Source organism: Parasteatoda tepidariorum, chromosome 4 (assembly GCF_982258835.1).
Source record: "Parasteatoda tepidariorum strain Cologne lab strain chromosome 4, Ptep-v5.0, whole genome shotgun sequence".
Lineage (NCBI taxonomy): Eukaryota > Metazoa > Arthropoda > Arachnida > Araneae > Theridiidae > Parasteatoda > Parasteatoda tepidariorum.
Genome location: NC_141758.1, coordinates 85,045,421 through 85,068,512, shown reverse-complemented (window position 1 = coordinate 85,068,512; position 23,092 = coordinate 85,045,421). Strand labels below are relative to the sequence as shown.

Sequence of the window (23,092 nt, the reverse complement as noted above, 5' to 3'; positions counted from 1 at the left end):
ATGACATTCAGTGAAATAAATTGAGAGAACAATAAGGAGGAATTAACTTGCAAATAATATTACATTAAGAGGTAATACTGCAGATTCAGTGTAATGCTTGCAGGATATTGCTTGCTGAGAAGCAAATTAGTGTTTCACATTGGAGTAGCGCATTGAAATAATCAAGTCCCGTAAAAAAATTTTTTAAAACTAAGTGGATGTTTCATGTTTGAAAAAACCAAAATCAATGAATTTTAACAGATAACTAATAATTATATCTACAATTTAACTAATAATTATTTCTTTAATGTATTTTAAAGAATACATATCAAAACAATAATTTCTTCAAAAAATTTTTAGAGAAATTTTTTTTAAAGAATCTGAGTCTTGTTTATCATATATCTTGGTTAGAAGTACCTTTATAAATATAGTATCTCTATAGTACAAAGCAATGTTTGATGAATACCAAGACCGACACTTATTTTTAATGTTTTTTTTTTAATCAGTTTAGGTTGTAAATATTTTTGAGTAAATTATTTTCGAACTTGACTTTTGTTGCGACTTGTTTTGATATGCTGTTAATACAAAATTTAAAAAAAATCTATAATTATTTAGATAATAAAGATATAAAATATCTTTATTGATGAATTATACATACAATAAAAAAGACATATTGAGCCATCGGATAATATTGACAATCAAAGACAAAAACATAAAGTTATTTCAATAAAAAAAACATGATTGTATAGAAAAAGTATAAATATTTAATAGTAGAAAATAAATATATATTTGAATACAAATGTATATAAAAATAGTAACATCTTTCTTATAATCTACAGAAAATTTTATAAAAACAATTGCTTCATTCAATCAGAAAAATAATATTTTAACAAAAATATGTGATTGTATACAACGTCTTGCTTTTTATTGCACATAGATTAAAAAATAACACTTTACTAATATTACATTTTTGACACTATTCAAAATAAAGAAAACCTAATTATTTTAATGAATTCTTTTTTTTTCTTATGGTTTAGCATAACAAACGATATTTAAGAGGTAATATTCCTTAAACTCTCAGGAATCAAATATGCAAATGATAACCTTATTCACGTTAGGCACTTTAACTGTTATGTTGTTTAAATGTAATCATTAATTTGGCACAACATGTTTTCAATTCATGAGCATGTGAGTGGTAGCCTGAAATGAAGCCTGAAATTGAGAATATCTAGCAAAATGCAGCAAAGTTGCACATGAGAGTGCTAGAATCTCACTAAACACAGCTCAGAAGAAGTACTTGCGGACTCGTAAGAATTTCATCATGTAAAATTATTGGCGCTTTCATTCGCTACGGACCAGCGGTACGACGAAATCGATTGTGGTTGAATGAAATGTAAAAGCATTGAATAGAACAATGTGAAAACCATGCTTTTGCATAATGTATGGCGAAAATCAACAAAAGAAAAAAATCTCATTTTCAAAAAGGAAATATTAAGCACTTTCCAAAAAAAAACATATGAGAAAAGCACCGTTAAGGGCTTTCAAAAAACGAGAATAAGCACTTTTTTAAAATGCTACGCACCATGTGTATACATAGAGATAAATAAAATATCGTAATGGTGTAACATTTATTGACATGACTTTATTAACATGATTATTTTGCTAATAGATCACTTTGATGATATATTGTAGTAAAAAACCTGCTTTTCTGACCTTTATTTTTATTAAATGGCCAATTTTTTATAAATATTCTTTGATTTTTGAGTGGTCAGCCATTTTGAAAAACTGTTGGACCCAGCAATAAACATTGCACATGCAACAAAATTTTTTTTCATCAGTCAATAATTGTGATAAATGCTTCATTTCAATTGAAATCCCTTAAAATAAGCATGAAAAGATCACAATATTTGTCCGTTACAACTAAGTACTTGTAGAAACTGAGTTCCAGAAAAAAATCATTAAATTTCATAATTAAAAATATACTTAATACATTTATTTTGTATTTATTATGAAGTGAAATGAAGTAGAAATTTTACAAATCTCAAAAACATTGCCCGCTAATAGAAGATATACTCTTTAATGACAAGCTATTCTCCAAAAGACTTAACATTGTATCAACCAAGTATTTAGATTTCTTTGCTAAATTCAGGGTCTAATAAATCAGGACAAATTATAAGTGAGTTCGAATCTGTTTCAAAAATTATAGTAAGAATAAAGAGCATAAATTGTAATAGAGTGTAAAAATTACAGTAAGAATTTTTCTAATTCATGATAAAAGATAGAAAATTTTTCTTTCATTTGAAATGGTTCTTAAGCTTAAGAGACAATTTTATTATAATCTCATCCCAGCTTAAAGAAGCATTTATATTAAAAATAAAATATAGAATTTTATTTTATTGAAAATTAATTGCTAAAATTTCTGAGATTTTTCAAATCTACAGGGAGTTATGACCCTCCTCCCTAATGGCTATATCAGGGGTTTTCAACTGGCGGTCCGGGGGCCGCATCCGCCCCGCAAAGCCTTTTTTTGTGGCCCGCGAATTAAAATATATTATTTGTCATTTTTTGCGGACAATTTTCGTAAAAAATATATATGGGTTTGAAATACTTTTTTCGTTAATAAAAATCTAATTTCTTCGTTTCTGTGAAATTTAACACACCAACGATGCAAAGAAATTTATTTCTCAGGTTTTGCATCCAAGAAAATATTTATTCAAATACAAAAATAATCGTGTATGTTGCTCTTTTTTATTTCATTTTTTTGAATTTTGGGAATATAATTTAGCATGTGCGTATTAGAATTTTTCTTGAAGAAATTCTCCGATTTAACTGTTTGAAACCACTCATTTTGAACGAAAATATTTACACACACACATTTGTAAATTTTAAATTTAAAATGTAAATATCTATTCTCTGGTGGTTGCAGCAGACAAACCTGAATTTTCACATTGTATATTTTAGTGTGCTACTAGGTAAGTTTCAATGCCAACTTTTTTAAAGTTTTATATCATAATAATTAGATATCTGTTGCACATTAATTGTTTAATACATAGGTGCATATTAAAGTTATTGTAGCCCAAATTTTTATTGTTTATTTAATATTTTTAAAAATATTATTAATATGCAACTAAATATTTTTAAAAATCTACCTCTTATTTTAATTTGTAATTCAGTACTTTTGTTTTGTACAACTTGGTAAAAATCTGACAGTAATATTTAATGTTCCTTCAAACATAAAAGAGTCCCAAATAAAATTATGATAAAGTTACGGCCCGCCATTTGATTTTTGTTTTTAATTGCGGCCCCCGGCCTCATGTAAGTTGGAAACCCTTGGGCTATACCACTGAAATAAAAAAAAAAGCATAACACTTAATATTCACAATTATGCATGTTCTCAGAAACACTGTAATTTATAAAAATCAAAAAAAAAAAAAAAAAATATTTTAGTCAAATTTTTAATGTCTGGTAGACAGATTATTTTAAATCATTCTACTCTTGGTATGCTAGTCATAAATTTGGCACTTGTGTCCCATACATATGGCAAAGAAAATTGTCCTTGAAAATAAGTGGTTTCTTTTGATATAATTTTTGGAAAATTACAGACTCAAATATTTTACATATTCAAAAATTTCTATCCTATAAAAACTACTGACATCTTTTTACATAATCTAAATAATTTTAATTAAAAAAAAAATAAAACTAATCTTAAAATATCTTTTTAAATGTATTCAGAATGTTACCCTTGATTATGACCTTACCTCAACCTTAAATTAAATATGAAACTAAATAATCACTTTTAATTAAAATTTAAAAAAATAAAACCTACATTATCCTCAAAAGTTGTTTAAAGATCACTGTACATTTAGACAAAATTTTAATATTTTCTTTTTTAAGTTTTTTTTAAAATTATTTTTATTAGAAAGTTTGTATTAGAAAATTTATTGTAGAAAAATATTACATATGCTTATTTCTGGTAGGAACAAATCCGTTTTTCTTGTTATAACTTTTATTTAGAAAAGTAAGAAAATTTAAAAGTTTAATTTGCTACGATAAAACTATAAAAATGTTTGATGTATATAGTAAAGGGTTGGTATACATAACATGGCAGTGCCTGATTTATCACAAGGCCTGAGAGACCCAGGAATAGGGTCCCCACATTTTTGGGAGTCCCCTAAGTGTTAAAATTATTCCTTTTTGTGTTTTTCCATAAGAATTGTCTCTAGAGCTATGAGCTGACAAAAATTTAAATATTTATAAGCTGAAATTTACAGATATATTGTAATTTATAAATAATTTAAAAACACTTCAATCAAACAACATGTAAATTCAGTTCAAAGCAACGACCAAGGGGTCCCTGACAGTTTTATGCCTAGGGCCCCCACAATTCTAGATCAGATCCTAAATACATGGTTAAATTATCAAAGTCGGAAAGTAGTGAATGATTTAGTATAATTATCATACATTCTTTTTTTAGAGGTCATCAAACAAAATGATAATATGAATAAAATCAACCCAATAAAAACATGGTCATAACAAAATTAAAAGATTTAAAAAAAAAGCCATTTTATCAATTAACTGTATAAAACATGAATTTATCAATAAACTTCAAAAAATGTTTTGAAACATACAAATTTCCTGTGATTTGGCATAAAATAATCTTAACATAGTAAACATTTAGGAACAATTACAGTAAAAAAAAAAAAATCAAAAAGTAATTTGACGACGCAAATAAATTAAGACACAAATGTATCCAATTGAGATGCTGAATCAAATAATACTTTTTATCAGAAACATTTGCTAAAGTTCCGTAACAGGAGTTAAATTAAAAGTCCATCCTCCCTCCCCATCCAAGTGTAGGAAAGAATTATGGAACTGAGCAAGACTTGACCTATGTCCAATACTTATAAGAGTAATGCCAAGTTCCATACATTTTCGGTAGAGTTTTTCCTCAAGCTGCAATCCAATGGAACTTGTTGCCTCATCTAAAAATGCTAGTTTGGGACGGTGGCAGAAAAGGCGAACAAAACTGAGGCGCTGCATTTCACCGGGAGATAGTACATCATACCAGTTCCACTCGACTTCATCAAACAAACCAACTTTCTCAAGTAGATGTTCAAGGTCAACAAATCTTAAATAGCTGTAGAAAAATAAAGCAATTTATAATTACAGGGTGTGTATAGAAATCTTTCAACAAACAATAAGCACCTTTTAAGTAACTTTTTAAGCACTCAAAAAATATTTTTAAGCACTATATACGCTAACAAAATGCAAAATAATTTTCAAAGGCTTTACATTTTCATTATAAAATAACTAGTTTCTCACAAAGATTTTATTAGCTGTTATAAAATGATCGATTTTATTAGTCGTTATAAATGCTTTTCTTGATTATATTGATCATTACAAAATGCTCGAGAGATTTTTCTGTTCCATTTCAGAGGGTGGAAAATGAAGCCTGAAATTGAGAATATCTTGCAAAATGCAGCAGAGTTGCACATGAGAGTGCAATAATCTCACCGAACATAGCTCAGTTGACGCACAAGCGGACTCCCAAGTATTTAATCAAACTTGTAAAATCATTGACGCTTTTATACGCTATGGACAGGCGATACGTCAAAATAGATTGTGGTCAAATTAATTGTGAAAACGGTGAATAGAACAATGTGAATAGCACAGTTTTCATAACACGTTACGAAAATCGACATGGTAAAGACAAAAATCTCATTTTTGAAAAGGGAAAAATAGCACTTTTTAAAAACATCCAATGAAAAAAGTACCTTTAAGCACGTTATAAAAACGCTACGCACCATGGTTTAGTTTAAAAAAATTGCTCTCCTCATCCATGATTGAAGGTCTTAAACTAAGACTTTCTAGGGAAATATTTTTATAGCCTTCAAATTTCTGGTCTTTTAAAACAAGTTATGGTCCTTCGAAAATGTGGGTGATGTTTGACAGCGAACTTTAATTTTCTCTACTTCTGCTTAGAAAGTTGACAGCCACTGAATCCACCTTATAGAGTATAGAGTACAATATTTTCAAACAGCTGATTTTTTTCAGATAACGAAACCAAAACTGTAATGCAAAAACACAAAACTACCGCATTGTATAAGAAAATATTATGGTTATTATTTTGGTAACATTAGTGCACGAATTTGAAGCGAAATTTTTTTCCCAGTTACTTATTATACATACTTAGAAAAACAAACAAATGCGGACAACTTAATTTTTATATTTGGAAAGAAATTGTTTCTCATGCCACTTTCAATTTCCTTATTGATCACATACAGAAAATCATAGAAACTTTGTTTTTGTACACCAATTACAAATGCAGGATTATAGTTTTTTCTCCCCCTTTTGAAAAGAATTATCTTTGAGTTAAGTTTAAAGGAAAGTCAGTTCCCAAGAAGGTAATGTCTTTTATTTTTCACAAAAGATTTTCCAACAATTAATTTGAATTCTTATATAGTTTCTAACTCATTATAAACATCAGTTATATTACAGAGATGAACAAATACTATAAGAATTAGGAAAATGTTGAACAATATAGTCATTGACAAATGTAAAAAAACATGTCAAACCAAATGGCATCAAAATAGACCAAATGTAATAACCGGGAAATATGTGAATAACCATGTAGTGATCGGTACCAATACCTCCTAGAAAGGAATCAAGCCTCACAACGGGTTACTATAGGCGATGATGACGTAGTAGAGTTAGGCCCAGAGGGAAACCAGTCAGGGTAGCCATTTTTACGAAAAACTCCGAATCTGATCAAACGAGCCATTGGCGATATTCTCAAGTATTATAACCTGTGTCGGCATTCAGCCAATTGGCGAATATTTTTGATTTGAATTTGTAAACAACCGTCTGTGTTCTGGTGTCAACGTTCTTCGTAAAATTTATATTTATTTTTCAAATGTTATAAATGTCAGCATTAATTTAATTCTTAGTGTTATGAATAATTGCATATGAGTGCTGTGTACCAAACTGCAGAGGATTTTACAAAGTTGATGGTACAAAAATATTAAATTTTGGATTTCCCAATACGTAAGAAATGGCTTGCCGCCATGCCAAGAGATTTTGAAGTTGCAAAGAATTCTAAAGTGAGTAATATTTGTTTTTATTTTTAAAAATTTAATTATGCTTCTTTATTATATTTTTACTAAGAGTAAATTATTTTAAATTGTGGATAAATTATTTATAATAATTAAGTTGTTCTTATCAATCATATCGCAAACTATTGTAATATATAGTTATTTTTATAGAGTTTTATTTTATAAAAATATTAATAATTTTAGTATTTTATTAAATTTTTGCTCAAACTTTAAACATTTTTGTTTGACCATAATATATTGTAATTTATTTGATTATGAAATTTAAATCTATTAATTTTTCTACAAAAATCTATTAATTTTTCATACAGGAATATAGTATGTACTATTTATTTTAAATGCACATATAAATATTGTATTCATTTTGTTATAGGTATGTGAGATGCATTTCAAGGAAAATGACATTAGAAAAGAGATAAATGACATTAGAATTATTTTTAAATGCTACTGAAAGTTAAACATATATCAGTAAAATTTATGTTTACATTTTATTTATCATTTTTTGAATTTGCTATTTAATAAAATATTTATTATCTAAGGTTGCTTACTTTATTTTAGTTTATCAGTGTGACGGGTAAAAATTATACTTTTTTAAATGTTACTGAAAGTTTAACATATTTCAGTAAATACATTTTATTTATCATTTTTTGAATTTGCTACTTAATAAAATATTTGTTATCTAAGGTTGCTTACTTTATTTTAGTTTATCAGTGTGATGGGTAAAAATTATACTTTTTTAAATGTTACTGAAAGTTTTAACATATTTCAGTAAAATTTGTGTTTACATTTTATTTATCGTTTTTTGAATTTGCTATTTAATAAAATATTTGTTATCTAAGGTTGCTTACTTTATTTTAGTTTATCAGTGTGATGGTAAAAATTATACTTTTTTAAATGTTACTGAAAGTTTTAACATATTTCAGTAAAATTTGTGTTTACATTTTATTTATCGTTTTTTGAATTTGCTATTTAATAAAATATTTGTTATCTAAGGTTGCTTACTTTAATTTTAGTTTATCACTTCTAACAATCACACTTCCACAGGAAAAAAGTACAAATTATAATCATGCTTTTGATATGTTTTTTTTTACTATCTAAACCTTGTTTGAAGACTGCATTTGATTTTCTAAATTTTTTTAAGCTCATTTTATGTCATTGTTTATAAACAATTTCTATTTTATTTCGTATGCTCTAGTTCTAATAACATGCAAAACATAATCATTAAAATCCAAAATAATCATCTACTAAAAATGTAAGTATCATATTATAAAAATTAGACCCCTTTCTTAGTTTTATGTCAAAACTATAATAATAATAAATGTGTAAAATCCCTTTAAAAATATATTTCTTTGTTTTTAATCCATACATTTTATAACAAAAAGTTAGATAAAATTTTCCAATTTATAAAATAAAACTGATATTTAATGCTTAAAAATATATTTTTTTTCATTCACACAACAGTTATTTTTGTTAGAATTGATTTATTGTTAATCATTTCTGAAAACAAATAAATATATTAAGCATTTTTACACAATTTAAGAACATTTAATCTAGACAAAAAAAATAATAATAATAATTTGTAGAAAGTAAAAAATTAGTAGAAGAGTAACGAAAAAGTGTCGAGAAACAGAAGGGAAAAAGAGAAGCTTCGTCAGAAGTGATCAGCAAATCTGGGCCTAACTGTATGAGTCATCGTTTTCCGTCCTTCGGCTTTCTTCCATCTAGGAGGTATTGTCGGTACCCCATCCCTATGCCCCTAGAGTAATAAGATTATCCATACAGCATCAGTATGTCATGCCTACTCTATAAATAAGATGATTTGTGAACAGTCTTCTGCTATATAATCTACCACTAAGTTACATTTTAACATTAACACCCAATTTACACAACGCCTGATTTTCTAAATATGATGTTAAACAAAAAAAAGTAAAAATAAGCTTTCGCAATTACGATTTAATAGCCTACTTTTGGACAAATTTTCAAGACTATTTATTAAAATAAAGCATTTAATAACCACAGTGGAAAAACCTGTTAAATGATATTTGAGTGGCAATAAATTTATAGTTCAAGTCGCCTACAATTTCCAGTATTTCGCATACCTGTTCCAAATGATTAGTCAATAAACACGGTCTTAACACTAAGCTTAATGAAAATGCAAATTAAAGAAATCATAAATTTTAACAATATTTTCTTATTTTGATAATAAAATTCATTTTTAATATTTTAATACGAAAAGATAGTAGATTTGAAAAAGCATTCCAGCAACAGCTCATGGTGGGCCAGGAAATATTGAGGTTAAAGCTCTAAAATTTTTTGACGGACTGCATGATTGTGGCCAGTTGTGCACAAGCTTTCTTTACCACTAAAAAATAAGAGGTTTTTTTTATATACAAAGATTAGATATAGAAATTTTTAAAAAAGAATAAAGTTGTTTACCTAATCACACGATTTATAAATTCTTCATTTTTCTGGAATTGTGATCCTCCAGTAATTCCCAAAGGATAAACAAGTTGTTCAATCAAACTACCATCAGATAATAGCGGATGTTGTGGTAGGAAAAAAATAGTGGACGGGTGGAAAGGGAGTTTCCTTATGATGTGGCCCTCAAGAATTGGCCACAAGCCTTTAATAACTCTAAATAAAGAAGTTTTGCCACTGCCACTATTTCCTGTAATTAGCATGTTGGTTCCAATTTTTATCTCCAATGAAAGGTCATAAAGCAATGTTTTTGAATCTCTTGGTGCACAGAACGTAACATTGCTCAACTGAATTGCTGGTTCTTTTTCCATTTCTAATCAATAGAAGAAAAAAAAACTAAATTAATCTATATTATACAAGATTACATAGAATGTAATGCAAATAGAACATTAAAAATTATAAGACAACTCGTAAAAAGAAAAAAAAATCAAAATTTGCTTGAAAAAATGAACATTTAAAATCTAGGAAGATCTTAACTAAAACTTGTTTTCAAAAACTTCTAATAAGTAAATATAATACTAGTTCTCCCAGTTTTAATTCATAAGCGAAATAATTAAACATAATTCAACTGCTGAAATCATTGTAGTTACACCACTCCTTCCTTAACTAGTTATTTACCTCATGCTTACTTATTACAATAAAGTTTAAAAGACAACAAAAACTAATTAAAAATAAACAATGTATCAGGTAATATTACATTTAATATTGAAATCAAAAATTAATTAAATAATAAATTTAAAAAAATAGTTAACTTTTTTTTCCTTATAACCTAGCTACTAAAATTTTTTGCAATGTTTAAAGCTTATTTTAATGTAATATTCAAAAAAAACTATAGCATAAAAGCACATTTCTTGTCCTTTTTTTTGCCACATGAACTTTAAAATGCTGTTTGTTTCTTTAAATAGAAGTAAAACCAGGTGTGATTATGTGACTATTTCCAAGACTGTTGGAGAGATCTCAAAAATTAAAAACAAAAAAAAATCTACTTTACCCTTTTCAGCAAAAATACATATAAAAGTTTGACATAAATAAATAAAAAAAATTATATTTTATTAATTTTTATTGCTATAAAACAAATTCCATGGCAATCTCCAAACGCCGAAGCAATTTTTTTCTGAGGTCTTTTTTTCTAAGAAGGATGTGTCCCCCTAAACTAAACGAAATAGATGTATTTTATTCTTATAAATAACAGAACATACCTAATATTATTGAAGTAAATACATACCAAAAGATTCTAATGCTTTTGGCTTCAAAATGCAACCTCCTTCAAATTCTTTATCAGAAGTTTCTTTTTTATCTTTTGGAACCATAGCATCTAATATTTCACAAACTCGATGAATCAACCCTCCTAACTCACCTATAGTTGTTGATATGTTTATAATGCTTGAAAAACAAGATATCAAATAAATTGATACAAAAGCATTTACACTAATTAGGGCACTAAGTTCTGGAGGAGTTAAATTATCATATTTCCCAGTGAAAATAGGTAAAGCAAGTATTAAATAGCTTATAACACTTCCGATGTAACTAAATATATTAACTGAAATATCTAATGGAAATTCTCTTAAATAAAGAGACTGCTGTGTGCCAATCAACTGCAACAGTTTCTTTTCTGATCGAGAAAATTCTGAAAAATTGGCATCCTGAAATGCGATTGACTCTGCATTCGTACGGACGTGCATGTGCTTGAATCTAAAGTTCCCTTCACATTTTTCTTGTTTTATAATAAGATTCATTATAGGCTTCATTAACAATCTATTGGCAACAGCAGAAATTAAAAAAACTAAAAAAATCCCCACTGGGCCGATCCAGCCAGTAGATTGATAACAGTTGTATGAATAGTAAGCTGTAGTAAAGGGGAATATAACAAAGGGATTTATGACAGAACTAAACTGTTTACAAAATTTATCAATATCTTGTGTAATTCGTTGATCAGGATTGTCAGTAAAATCATACTTAAAAGTATTCATAATATAAAATATATTCTTGTTGAAATACATAGAATGGAGTTTGTCAGTGAGTACTTCTCTGGAAGAAACATAAAACACGTTTATTATGTATTTTTTGCAACTTATCACAAAACAGATGGCAATTATTATAAGAGTGGCTTTCAAAACTTGTAACCAAAATCCGTTCAAATCCTTTTCACCCAGAACTTTATAAAAGCCGCTAGGAATGATGCCAACATTGTAAACAAGATATTGTTCTAATAAAGCAAACAAGCAAATTAATACTAACAACCATATATTGAGGTGAGCTGAAAATATAATTTTTAAAATTCTTTTTAGTCGACGAATGGTAAATATACCGCATCCTTTGCTTTTTGAGCTTGAGGAAGAGGAGTGGTTTTCATAAAGACTAGATTTTTCAGCTTCAATATCCATGGTATAAAACTTTAATAGCTAATAACTGCTTCTGAAACTACTAGTCTTTTACCATATCCACCTCCACCGATTTTTTGTTTATGGTAATCACCTGTTTATTTTGTTCGTTTATTTTCCAGAAAAGTTTCCGACTGACTATTTTTGTAATACCCAGGTTTAAAAGGATTCACTGCAAAAGAAGTTTCGAATTAGTTTTACGATAAAACTTTGAGTATAGATGAAACTAAACTGCTCATGTCCATTTTTAATGCTCATGTCATGTTTTTTGTGCTAGGGAATAAATTAGAGAGTTCAAAAACGATATTTAAAGAATTCCTTTGCCACATAACAGTTATTAAGATGGAGAATAATAGGCAGTCGATAGCGCTCTCCACTTCTGTGTGCTATAAATTTCAAATCAGAAGTTGGTAATGCAAGTTATACAAAGTTATTACTGTGTGAAGTTCTTTCCCCTTATTATTCTAAAGTTTCAAATTTAATTATTTATTCGTTTTCATTATTTATCTTCAAAATGATGATTCCTGGATTAGACGTGTGTCCGCCTTCTGAATATGAAGCTGATGTAGCTTTAGAATTGAAATCCTTTACGGGCACATTTTGTATTCCTAAATCAAAGATAGTATGATATTTAATTAATTTTTACCTTTTTAAATGTTTTACGTTAAAGTAACCAACATTAAAATTTTCAAATAAAGTAGTACTTTATAGCGCTGTACTTCATAGTACTTTAGTTTCGGTACCATTAATTAAAAATCTTCAGTATCATAGCCCGAAATGTTTTTGTCTATAGAAAAAAAACTATAATATGCCTATTCATGTACCTATATTTATGCTTTATTCATGATGATCTAGTTTTTTTCGGGGATATTTTCATACTGGTTGTTTTGTCAGAGGTTCCGATTCGCGAATCTCTCCTTTTATTCATACCATACAATGTATTGAAAATAAATTTTATGAGTATCTGAAATAAGTACTTTCTCCTATTATAAAATTCTCTTCAATTCTTATTTATAGTTTAAAATACATTAATTCTTGACTTCAAACTGATCGCTAATCAAAATAAAATAAGAACAGCCTGCATTATAATTTAGTTATGGCTTTATTGGTTCAAAAAAGAATAATAGATTAATTCTTTAGTAATGTCTTATTCATATTTTAATTCTAAAAATTGGTTACTCATAAATTATGTTGACACACTTGATTTTATATATTTTTGTCTACCCTCCTTTTACTGTCACACTTCACTATATTCTCCTACCTCCCTTGTCACATGTATATTTATATGTATTGTACATTTCATAATTACTTGCAGCTAAGAAACATAGCGCTACTTATGGTTTGTCTACAGTACAAACTCCCTCCTCCACAAAATCTGAAGCCCTCAGCTGCTAATGAAACAAGAATAGTGCATTTCAGGGAGGGTAGCTTCTCTTCACTCTAGGGCAGTGTTTCTTAACCTGTGGTTCATGGACCCCTTAGGGGTCCATGGGTCATATTTTGGGGGTCCACCGACTACTCCTAATTTTTAAAACGTTTGGATCAATAATATTTAAATAGCATTGATCTTTTTTTCTTTCTAAAAGGTGAAAATACATACATATTTGAAACTAGGTGATCGAGATACCCCACATTCAGTACGGACTGCACACAGCCCTCAAATATCCCTGTCATATTTTCCCCTTCCACTTTCAGTTTGTACCATCAGGGGCAACCCCCTGATGACGTCCGCTGTACTTTTTTTATTATCCCCTATCAAGCTACGTACATTTGACACCTTGTTCAGGTTACTAGAACTAGAATTTTTTACTAAGAAGAAAGCCTAGTTTTTGAAATCTGGAACATTAGACAAACTTGGATTTGGTATTCCACAAAAACCTCTGGTTGAGGGATCTCTCAAAGTTGCATATCATATTGCTAAAAGCAAGAAACCGCATACTATTGGAGAGACGTTAATTAAGCCATGTGCGCTGGAGATGGTTGAATTAGTTTGTAGATTGGAACAGAGAAAAAAAACTGGAGGCAATTCCATTTTCAAATGATGTGACACATTCAAGAATAGTTGAAATTTCTTGCAATATCTTGAAAAAGATCATCGATGAATTGAAAGTATCGCCATTTCCCTTGCAACTGGGTGAAACTACAGATATCTCGAATTATACTCAACTTCTTGTTTTTGTTCGTTACGTGTCTCTTGATACTATCAAAGAAAAATTCTTATTTTGTGAGACTCTTTTGCAAACTACAAAGGCAGTTGATGTTTTAGCAATGTTAAATGTTTCCTTTACCAAACAAGACTTCGGCTGGAAAGAAAAACTTCATTCACTTCGTACAGATGGAGCACCTGTGATGCTTGGCAATAAATCTGGTTCTGCCCTGTTGGTAAAAAAAAAAAATCTCCTAATGTTCTTGTTAATCATTGTTTTTTACATAAACATGAGCTTCCAACCAGCTTAAAAGAAGCATTATCAAAAGTTATTAAAACTGTAAATTTCATTAGACGTAGAGCTCTTAATCCTCGTCTCTTAAAAACGCTGTGTCAAGAAATGGACGTAGAGCATGAGGTACTTCTGTACCACACGGAATTGCGCTGGCTGTCACGAGAGCAGGTTTTGAAACAATTTTTCATGTTGAAGATCGAATTATCACTTGTTCTAGAAGAAAAAGACAACTCATTCTTCGAATATTTAAATAAAAAGGATTTTACCTATAAATTGGCTTACCTGGCAGATAATTTTAACCGCATGAACAATATAAGTCTTTTAATCCAAGGATCCGATATACCATTATGGATGCAACTGAGCATTCTAATTGAAGATGCCACTTTGAAAAAAATAGAATTCCAAATGAGATATATGCAAACTTTTAAATGTTGGACGAAGTGCTTTCTGAAAATGGATATTGGCAAGATAATTTGTTACTGAATAACTTAAAAATGAAATCTGTGAGCACCTGGAAGTACTTCAAGTTTCATTGAAAAAATATTTTAAATTGGATGAGATAAAGATAAAAGATGAGTTGTGGATTCGTCATCCTTTTCCTTGTGATATTGACTGTATCAATGATATGAACCTTGCCAAAGATGAGATTATGGATCTTAGAACAAAGTCCTTGCTAAAAATGGATTTCGATTCAAAAACACTCGGAGAGTTCTGGTCTTCTGTGAAAGAAGCCTACCCATTGCTTGTAAAGCGAGTGATTTCAGCTATAATTTCGTTAGCTACAGTGTATCTTAACGAAGCCGGACTTTCCACAGTTGTGACAATAAAAACAAAACATTGTTATCGATTGAATGTTGAACATGTTATACGCGTTGCTTTGTCGAAAACCATCCCTCTATTCAATTTATTATTTAAGGAAAAGCAGCAACAACCTTCAGATTAAAAATTTTAATTTAAATATTTTGTATACTATTGAAATAATAAAATTAAATGCTAAAATAAATAAAATACTAAAAATTGATGTTTTTTGCAATTTTTTTTTCTTAGGGGGGTGGTCCGTGACTTCTTAAAAAATTTTAAAAGGGGTCCATTGTATCAAAAAGGTTAAGAAACGCTGCTCTAGGGCTTACACAATAGACCGAAGAAAAAAATTCCCTATCTCTCGCTGATCCGAGTCAAAAGTCCTTAACAGTGACCCCTCACCCCTACTTGAAATAGTTATACCTCGTTACCAAAGTCACCGCCACGGATCAAAATGAATGGCTAGGGGAGTTCTTACTTTAGACAAACTATAGATCAGATTTCAAATTTTATTTTTAAATTTTAACTGCATTTTCACATGACATTAGTGAGAATAAAGATAAAAATTATAGCACATTTAACTTTTTGATGGAAAGGAAGAGAAAATTAAAAATAAATTACATAAATATTTAATGATTGTGCATGTAGCTTTTGGATGAAAGGGAAGAGAAAGAATAAATTGCATAAATATATCTGATGAAGTTAAAGTTCTTAGTGCCTTTTCCCAATCCTTGTCACAATTTCTTGAAATTCATTCTTCCCCTTTTAGTGTTATGGGAGACTCTGAAAGAAATAATTTTTAAAATACAACCAGGTAGTTTCACTTGTTCAGTTGGCAAATTCTGATATTGGTATGAAAATATCCACTAATAATACATTTTATTTCCTAAACTAGTAATGCATCAATTTGAGGAAGTAATACTGTTCTGTATTTCTCAGATTGAACATTTAATAATAATCCATTATTAAATTATTAATTGCCTTACATAATTAATGCAACCTTGTTTTTTTGCAACAAATTTTGTAGAAAAAAAATTTGTTTCTAATATGTTTATTTAAAATATGTTAGGATGAAAATTTCACATCTTTTTTATAAGATGTTTCCCCCTGCTTACTTGGATATGTTAAATTTCTGAAACCTCTGGTTTTTTTTATTTTTTTTAAAATTTATCTGTGATTAATAGTTTGCCATGAAATATCAACACGGTTTTCTAGCCTTAGAGCTGAACCAGATCTTTGGCCTTGTATCAATCAATAAATTATCTTAATAATGGTTAATGACAACAAGACATTTACATTATTTTACTTCTAAATAAAACATTGCTTTTGTTTTTAATTAATTATTACTGCGACATATTAATATTCAAAAATGCAAATTTTTTTTCTCAAATGTATTAAAAAGGTTGTGGTTAGTGTCTTCTTGATCACCGGTTGCCACTGATTCAGTATTTATACATTTTTAGTTGATAGACTGTGATGTCAATTTAGGTGTCTCTATAGCACTGTATCAAATCTTGAATACAAAATAAATAATAAAGGCTCTAGGACTATATAACCATCTATGTGAACTTGTTTACTCATAAATTACTTAATGAATTTTTTGTATATTTTATTTTTTAAGAAAATCAAGTCTTAGAGCATTTTGATTTAAATTATAGATTCATATTTATGTTTATTTATAGATACTTATTTTTTATTAAAATTGCAGACTGTTCTGAGAAGTTTTATAAAGTATATTAATTATTTTTCAGTATGGTGGTTGCCGTCGGATCGTTGAATTTGAAAAGAAATCTATGCTTAAAGGAACAACATCTTGGGTTTACAGTATGTGTTATTTGAATTATGTTTTAATCTGTTGTCTTTTTAAAAAGTGAGACCAAAATCAAAATAATTTAACTTAAGCTTACTATTTCAGACAATAATGAAAACTTAAGAAAAATATTACATTTAATATTATACATTAATAATATTATAATTTTAACTATACAAAATGTAATGAAATTGGTTTTAAAATATCATTAATTTTAGTTGTGAAACACTGTTATATTGAGGTATTATTTGCATTTTCTGTACCTCAATCTCTTAAATAATTGTTCAATTCCAATTTTATGTATACTAATTTATTCCCTCAAATAAACCATCTCACTAAAGGCATTCTGATTAAGTATGTGTTAATATATTAGTTTATGTCTATATTTTCAAAAGTTTTAAAATAAATTTTCAAGCTTTACCTGTATCTAAAAGTTTTATTCATTTAAGCACACAAAAGTATTTTGTTTTAAAATTGCTGGCAAAAAAAATTATAACATTGTTTTGAAAACTTAGATCATTTATTCTTCTTAGGTTTATTGGTTTTGATTTGTCTCTGAAATTTTTCTTTTTATATTTCAGGAAAATGTTTGGATGTGAGAAAAAATATAGAAGTTTGTGTTAAAAAGTCAAAAAGCGCAGATAAAAATAATATTGAGAAAGGTAAATTATTTTTGTATGTAATATTTGTAGTTGCTATTAATGCTTCTTCATTTTAATTCTGATTTGGGTTTTATTTTCAACGTTAATATTTCAACTTGGAAAATAAATGTGATATTGTAAATGTTCAAGTTTATTCATAGAAAAATTTTATTCGATTCAAAATAGATCAGGATGTTGTTAAAATTATTAAAACAAATTTGAATTGTAAATGCTGTAATGTTAACCATTTTAAAAAGTTTCTAAGACATATTTATTCTTAATATATTATCAGCTTTTAGACTTTCTTAAATTGAAAAATTTTCCCTCAAAAGAACTTAAAAATTTAAACGTATTTGTAATTAAATAATTGAAAATTAGCTATATATTTAAATTTAAAAACAAACTTAGAAACGTTTATATTTGATAATAATATCTGAACTTAAAAATACTAATTTCTAGTTTTTTATAATTATACTACATAAATAATTATAAATTTAACACCCTAGAGTTAATCAGATTTTTTATTATTATTTATTGAACAATCCAAGTAGCTATTTTAAATCCAAATGATATAATTTTAACTTGAAATTATGCCTCTCTTTTTTATATCTTTTATCCAACCTACTTTTTTTTAAATATCTTGTTAATTGGGACATTATATTTAATGTGTATGCTATTACGGTATATTAATATTCTTTTAATTTTATCATTTGACTTGATTTAAAATAATCAATTTGTGTAGTTTCAAAAAGTGTTAATTTTTTAATGCAAATTTCAAAAATGTAATTTTTTTAAAATTAATACTAAAAATTGAACCTTCTGGAGTCTTGTCACGTTAGACAAATAATGTGGTGAGCTTTGTCTTGAAAGTTTCATTTGTTTAAATGTCATTATGTGGTCTTCAAAATAGATTTTTTAAATTTGAAAAAAAGTGAATAAAAGACTATACAACTGTCAATTAATAGATTGCTCTGAATTTTAACTATGGTGCTCATTATAATACTCTGTTATTAATGGAAAAAATTTTTAAGAGTTATATACAGACTAAAATTTCTCTTTTCATTTAAAGTGTAATCATAAAATATTCAATTATATTTTATTATTATCAATAATAGTTATAGCAATTATTAATGTTTTAAAATGTTTAGATTTAGCTATCTTGCGACGAGAAATTCAAATTGTTCGACTCCTCAAAGATCAAAATGTGATGGAGTTTTACGAACCTGCTGTTGGAGAAACATTAGAGAAGTAAGTTTTTTGAATCATTGAATTAGTTATGATTTTTTTCTTCTTCTGCCTCAGTTTATGATCATTGATTGTGGTCAGTTCACTAACAGCAAATGACCATACAGGTATATTCCTATTTTTCGTGATAAAAATATTTTGTCTGAATTTCTTTCTTTTTCTCTGCTTTTCCTAATTTTTGTGTTTATTTAGAACATCCTGTTCTCTACGAATACTAATGTGAATTTTAAGCCTATGAATTATAAGTATTGGAATATTAAATTTTTTTATTCTTTATTTTTTTAAATTACTAATGTAAATAAGTTCTGATAAATTCCATAGGTAGAACTTAGGGGTTATTTAATATTGTATAACTTCATGATTCAAACTTGTTGCTTTACCTGCAAAATTTGGAACTTTTTGGAGAAAACTTATCAGAAAAGAAACTAATTTAACAATTTTAACTGGTTAAATTTTTATGATGATGAATTCAGGGATCATATGTTTTGTAGTTTAATTTTTTTATCTCTTTCATCTGATTTAAAAAATTACTAATCCAACAATAATCATGAAATTTTTAAATGGTGAATTTGGGGAGCATGTTTTAAATCATATGAACAATTTATTTTTTTTAAATCAATCTCTTTTTTAAGCTTCTTCTAAAACTTTGATAAAAATTATCAGTACGGATAATTTTGATACAATGAATTAATATACCTATAAACTCCTTATTATTATACAAGGGCACTAAAGTTTTGTTATGATAACAGTGCAATTTGTCATTTGAAAATATTAGTAATTTGTAAAGTGATATTATTCAAATAATGTACAGTATTTTTCTTTAAGAATAAATATTTATGTTATAACTTTTTTAAAACTCTTTTCAATTTTAGTGTTTATCTCATCTTTGAATGCTGTGATCTTTTCTTATCTGATTTGATCGAACAGAAAGTTGATGCCTTATTTCATAAAGCTGTGGTAAGATGGAATCTAATTTTTCTTTTTACTTCAATTCTTTTGTCTTGACCTGTCAACTGTTACATATTTTTGTGGTAACCTAAGTACAATTGCTTTGTTTAAGCTTATATAGTACAAATTATTTTTTGAATATAAGTTTTGGAATGTGTGAATAAATGTTTTAAAAATGTTTAATTTATTTTACATTAGCTTGTTAGTAGTTATTCATAAGGATGATTCCCTGAAAACTTGACATTTTCAAATCATAAATTCTTATAAACTAAAAGCTATTTTTAAAAAATCTAGAAAAAAAAATTCTTACTTAATTTTTATAAAGCACTTAACAAGAAAAATTAAAAGTAACTCAATTTAACAATGCTGTCAAGTAAATCTTCTGGTTCAGAAAATACTAGAAGAGGGTTAACATATTAGGAATGTCAATTTTTGTTCAGCACATTTATATTTTATACAATTTTGTTTATTTGTAGGTCAAAAATATAATGATGCAAACATTTCGAGCTTTGGACTACATTCACAAACATCATATAGTACACAGGTACAGCATTTTTTAAAAATATTCCATTGAATACAATTAATAAGTTTATTACCATATAAAAAAAGTTTAAATAGCTACTAGAATATTTTAGTAATATATAATAAATAGTAGAATTTAGTTAAGTAATATAATGTCTTAACTAGTCTTAATGTAGAAGCTACCAGTTTCAAAAACATGGATAGTTGTTTTTTTGAAATAATAAATAATATCTTGTTATACATAACAATCAGAAATTTTTTTGCAGTGATTAAAAGAAAGATTTTTGGCTCATTATCAAACATAAAACAAATTTTTTTTCTCGAATTACAATGACAAATTGTACAAAAATATACGAGTAACAAATGTTTTGAAAAATTATCGAATTATATAATTGCTTATTTATAAATAGTTTTAGGCCCAATAGTATAGTAAAATAATTGATGTTACCTATTCACGGGAAATTTTTATAGAAATTTATAAAATGAGTTTTTTTTTAATAATAAATAAAAAAGTTTCTCATTATTACAATAAAATTATTATTTTAGATAACGATACAAGACCTAAAAAAAATTGTAAAAGACAGTATTTTTCTCTAAATATAAGTATTATGTAAACAAAATCAATGTTTTAGGTAATATGAATGAAACCTATATAAGTTAAGAGTAACCAAATATAGAAAATGCTGACTTTTATGTTAATAAAATTATGTTTGTTAGCTCATTTATTTTCTTGGTGACTTTTCCCATGTTAAAATATCAATTATTTTTTCTAAATTAAGGTTTGTTTGTTTTTTGCTAGTTTATTAAAATACTTAGTGTGTATTTATGAGTTTGTAATTTTTTTGTAAATTTTTTTTGGATAATTTAGTTATTAATATTGTTTTTATATTTTAATTTTTCTTTTAAGGGATCTGAACCCAAAAAATCTGATGTTTCGAAAAGATGGGATTTTAAAGCTTGGTATGTTTGCATTTGCAATAATGAAATATTTATTTCATTTTTAAACTTCCCTATTAAACCTCTACTGAAAATTTTATAATTTAAGACTGGTAAAAATGTTTCCTTTACAACCTTTTTTCTATATAAAGTTTATGTTAAGATAATTTATTAATTTATCTTTTTAGCCAATTTTGAAAATGTTATCTGCTCATTGTAATTTTAAAATATTTACTTCATTTTTAAAATTCACTTTTAAATCTCTACTTAAAGCCTTATAATTTAAGACTGGTAAAAAATTTTCTTTTACAACCTTTTTCCTATGAATGTTAAAATAGTATATTTAATTTTTTATCTTTTCAGCTAATTTTGAAAATGCACGGGAATTGGATAATCCTGATATGAAATTAGAGAGCACTTGCAAAAAGTATGTTTTTTTTTCTTAAGTAAATTATTCAAAAATTTTTAAACATTTGTGTGTCAATGATAATTTTTTACCTTGTGTGCCTTTCCTTATGTGTTTACCTTATGTGTGTCATGGTTGTTATGTTTATTTATGATTTTTATTGTTGACTGTAATTGATAAACATTTGTTCAGATATACTTTTTATGTTTTTTTTTTTAAAGTAGTGGTCTCTTTTTCTTAAAAGAAAGTGTCTACATTTAATATATTAATAAGATAAGAAATAATTTAAAACTCTCTTTTTAAATTTGAATAATATAAAAATGATTTTGTGGGATATTTTGACAAAAGCTTTAAACCAAGTAATTTGATAATATATTTTATTTGTCTATAATTAAGTAATTCTAAGATAAGAATAAAGATTAATTTTTATGTTGAAGTATCAGGGTATGTTTTAAAAGTATTTTATAATATTTTGTAATATATTTGTATGTATTTAAGTTTTAGTGCCTTTTTTTTTTATTTGTAAAATTTTCTGCCTATAGTATTAAAGAACAGAGCTAAATTTTTTTGTGTAATATAAAATTTCTATCTTAGTGTAATTGAAAATTATAGGTGATTCCAAATTGTTTAAATTTTTTGAGCACCTGAATTAAGAACCATTCTGAATTCAAACTAGTATAATTTTTTAAAAATGATGAAATAAAGACCTATTTTTAAATATTATGTCATTCCTTGTTGAAGAAACTGATTTGAGTTTGTATAAGTTTCATAATTTTTAACAATTAATTGCTTTCCATGAAAACGTGATGTAATTATTCAATATGATTACACTTATTATGATTATGCTGTATTTATAATCATGTTGTACTTATAATTATGTTGCACTTTTAAGCATGTTGTACTTTTAAGCATGTTGTACTTTTAAGCATGTTGTACTTTTAAGCATGTTGTACTTTTAAGCATGTTGTACTTTTAATCATGTTGTACTTATAATCATGTTGTACTTATAATTATGTTGTACTTATAAATTATATTGTACTTATAATTATATTGTACTTATAATTGTGTTGTACTTATCTAATATAAATGTAATTATTCTCATATAAAAAGAATATAATTTTGAAAAATATTTATTTCTTTAAGCAAACATTTATTTCAATATAAATTTTTTACAATGTTCGAGGGATCTGGCCCTTGACAAGGGAACATTGAGACTTAAAATTAAACTTAATCAACAATTACAATTTAATCAATAATTACAATCAACAATTTCAATTTCACATATTCTTTAAATGTATAAAACTTGACTTCAATTCAACTTTATTTCTTAAGTGTGAAAATATATCAACTTTTTGGTAAAGTTAATTTCTTATTGTAATATGTGGAATGAATTTT

General features: G+C 26.8%; 2 protein-coding genes across 2 annotated transcripts in view; one reads left to right on the top strand and one right to left on the bottom strand.

Moving 5' to 3' along the window:
* Positions 1-4,170: 4,170 nt before the first annotated feature.
* LOC107441528 (lysosomal cobalamin transporter ABCD4) lies at positions 4,171-12,075 on the bottom strand. Its single transcript, XM_016054828.5, has 3 exons — positions 10,792-12,075; positions 9,525-9,879; positions 4,171-5,116 (listed from the first exon to the last, which is right to left on the bottom strand). The coding sequence occupies exons 1-3, from the start codon at positions 11,948-11,950 to the stop codon at positions 4,777-4,779; spliced, it is 1,854 nt and encodes a 617-aa protein (XP_015910314.2). The 5' UTR covers positions 11,951-12,075; the 3' UTR covers positions 4,171-4,776.
* Positions 12,076-12,121: 46 nt separating this feature from the next.
* Positions 12,122-23,092, top strand: part of LOC107441541 (cyclin-dependent kinase 10) — a 28,804-nt gene continuing 17,833 nt past the window's right edge. The window contains exons 1-8 of the mRNA XM_087161510.1: positions 12,122-12,569; positions 16,941-17,013; positions 17,581-17,661; positions 18,789-18,888; positions 19,758-19,842; positions 20,310-20,377; positions 21,263-21,315; positions 21,655-21,718. Of these exons, the coding sequence (XP_087017636.1) occupies positions 12,462-12,569; positions 16,941-17,013; positions 17,581-17,661; positions 18,789-18,888; positions 19,758-19,842; positions 20,310-20,377; positions 21,263-21,315; positions 21,655-21,718 (632 nt within the window). The 5' untranslated portion in view covers positions 12,122-12,461. The remainder of the gene's footprint in view (positions 12,570-16,940; positions 17,014-17,580; positions 17,662-18,788; positions 18,889-19,757; positions 19,843-20,309; positions 20,378-21,262; positions 21,316-21,654; positions 21,719-23,092) is intronic.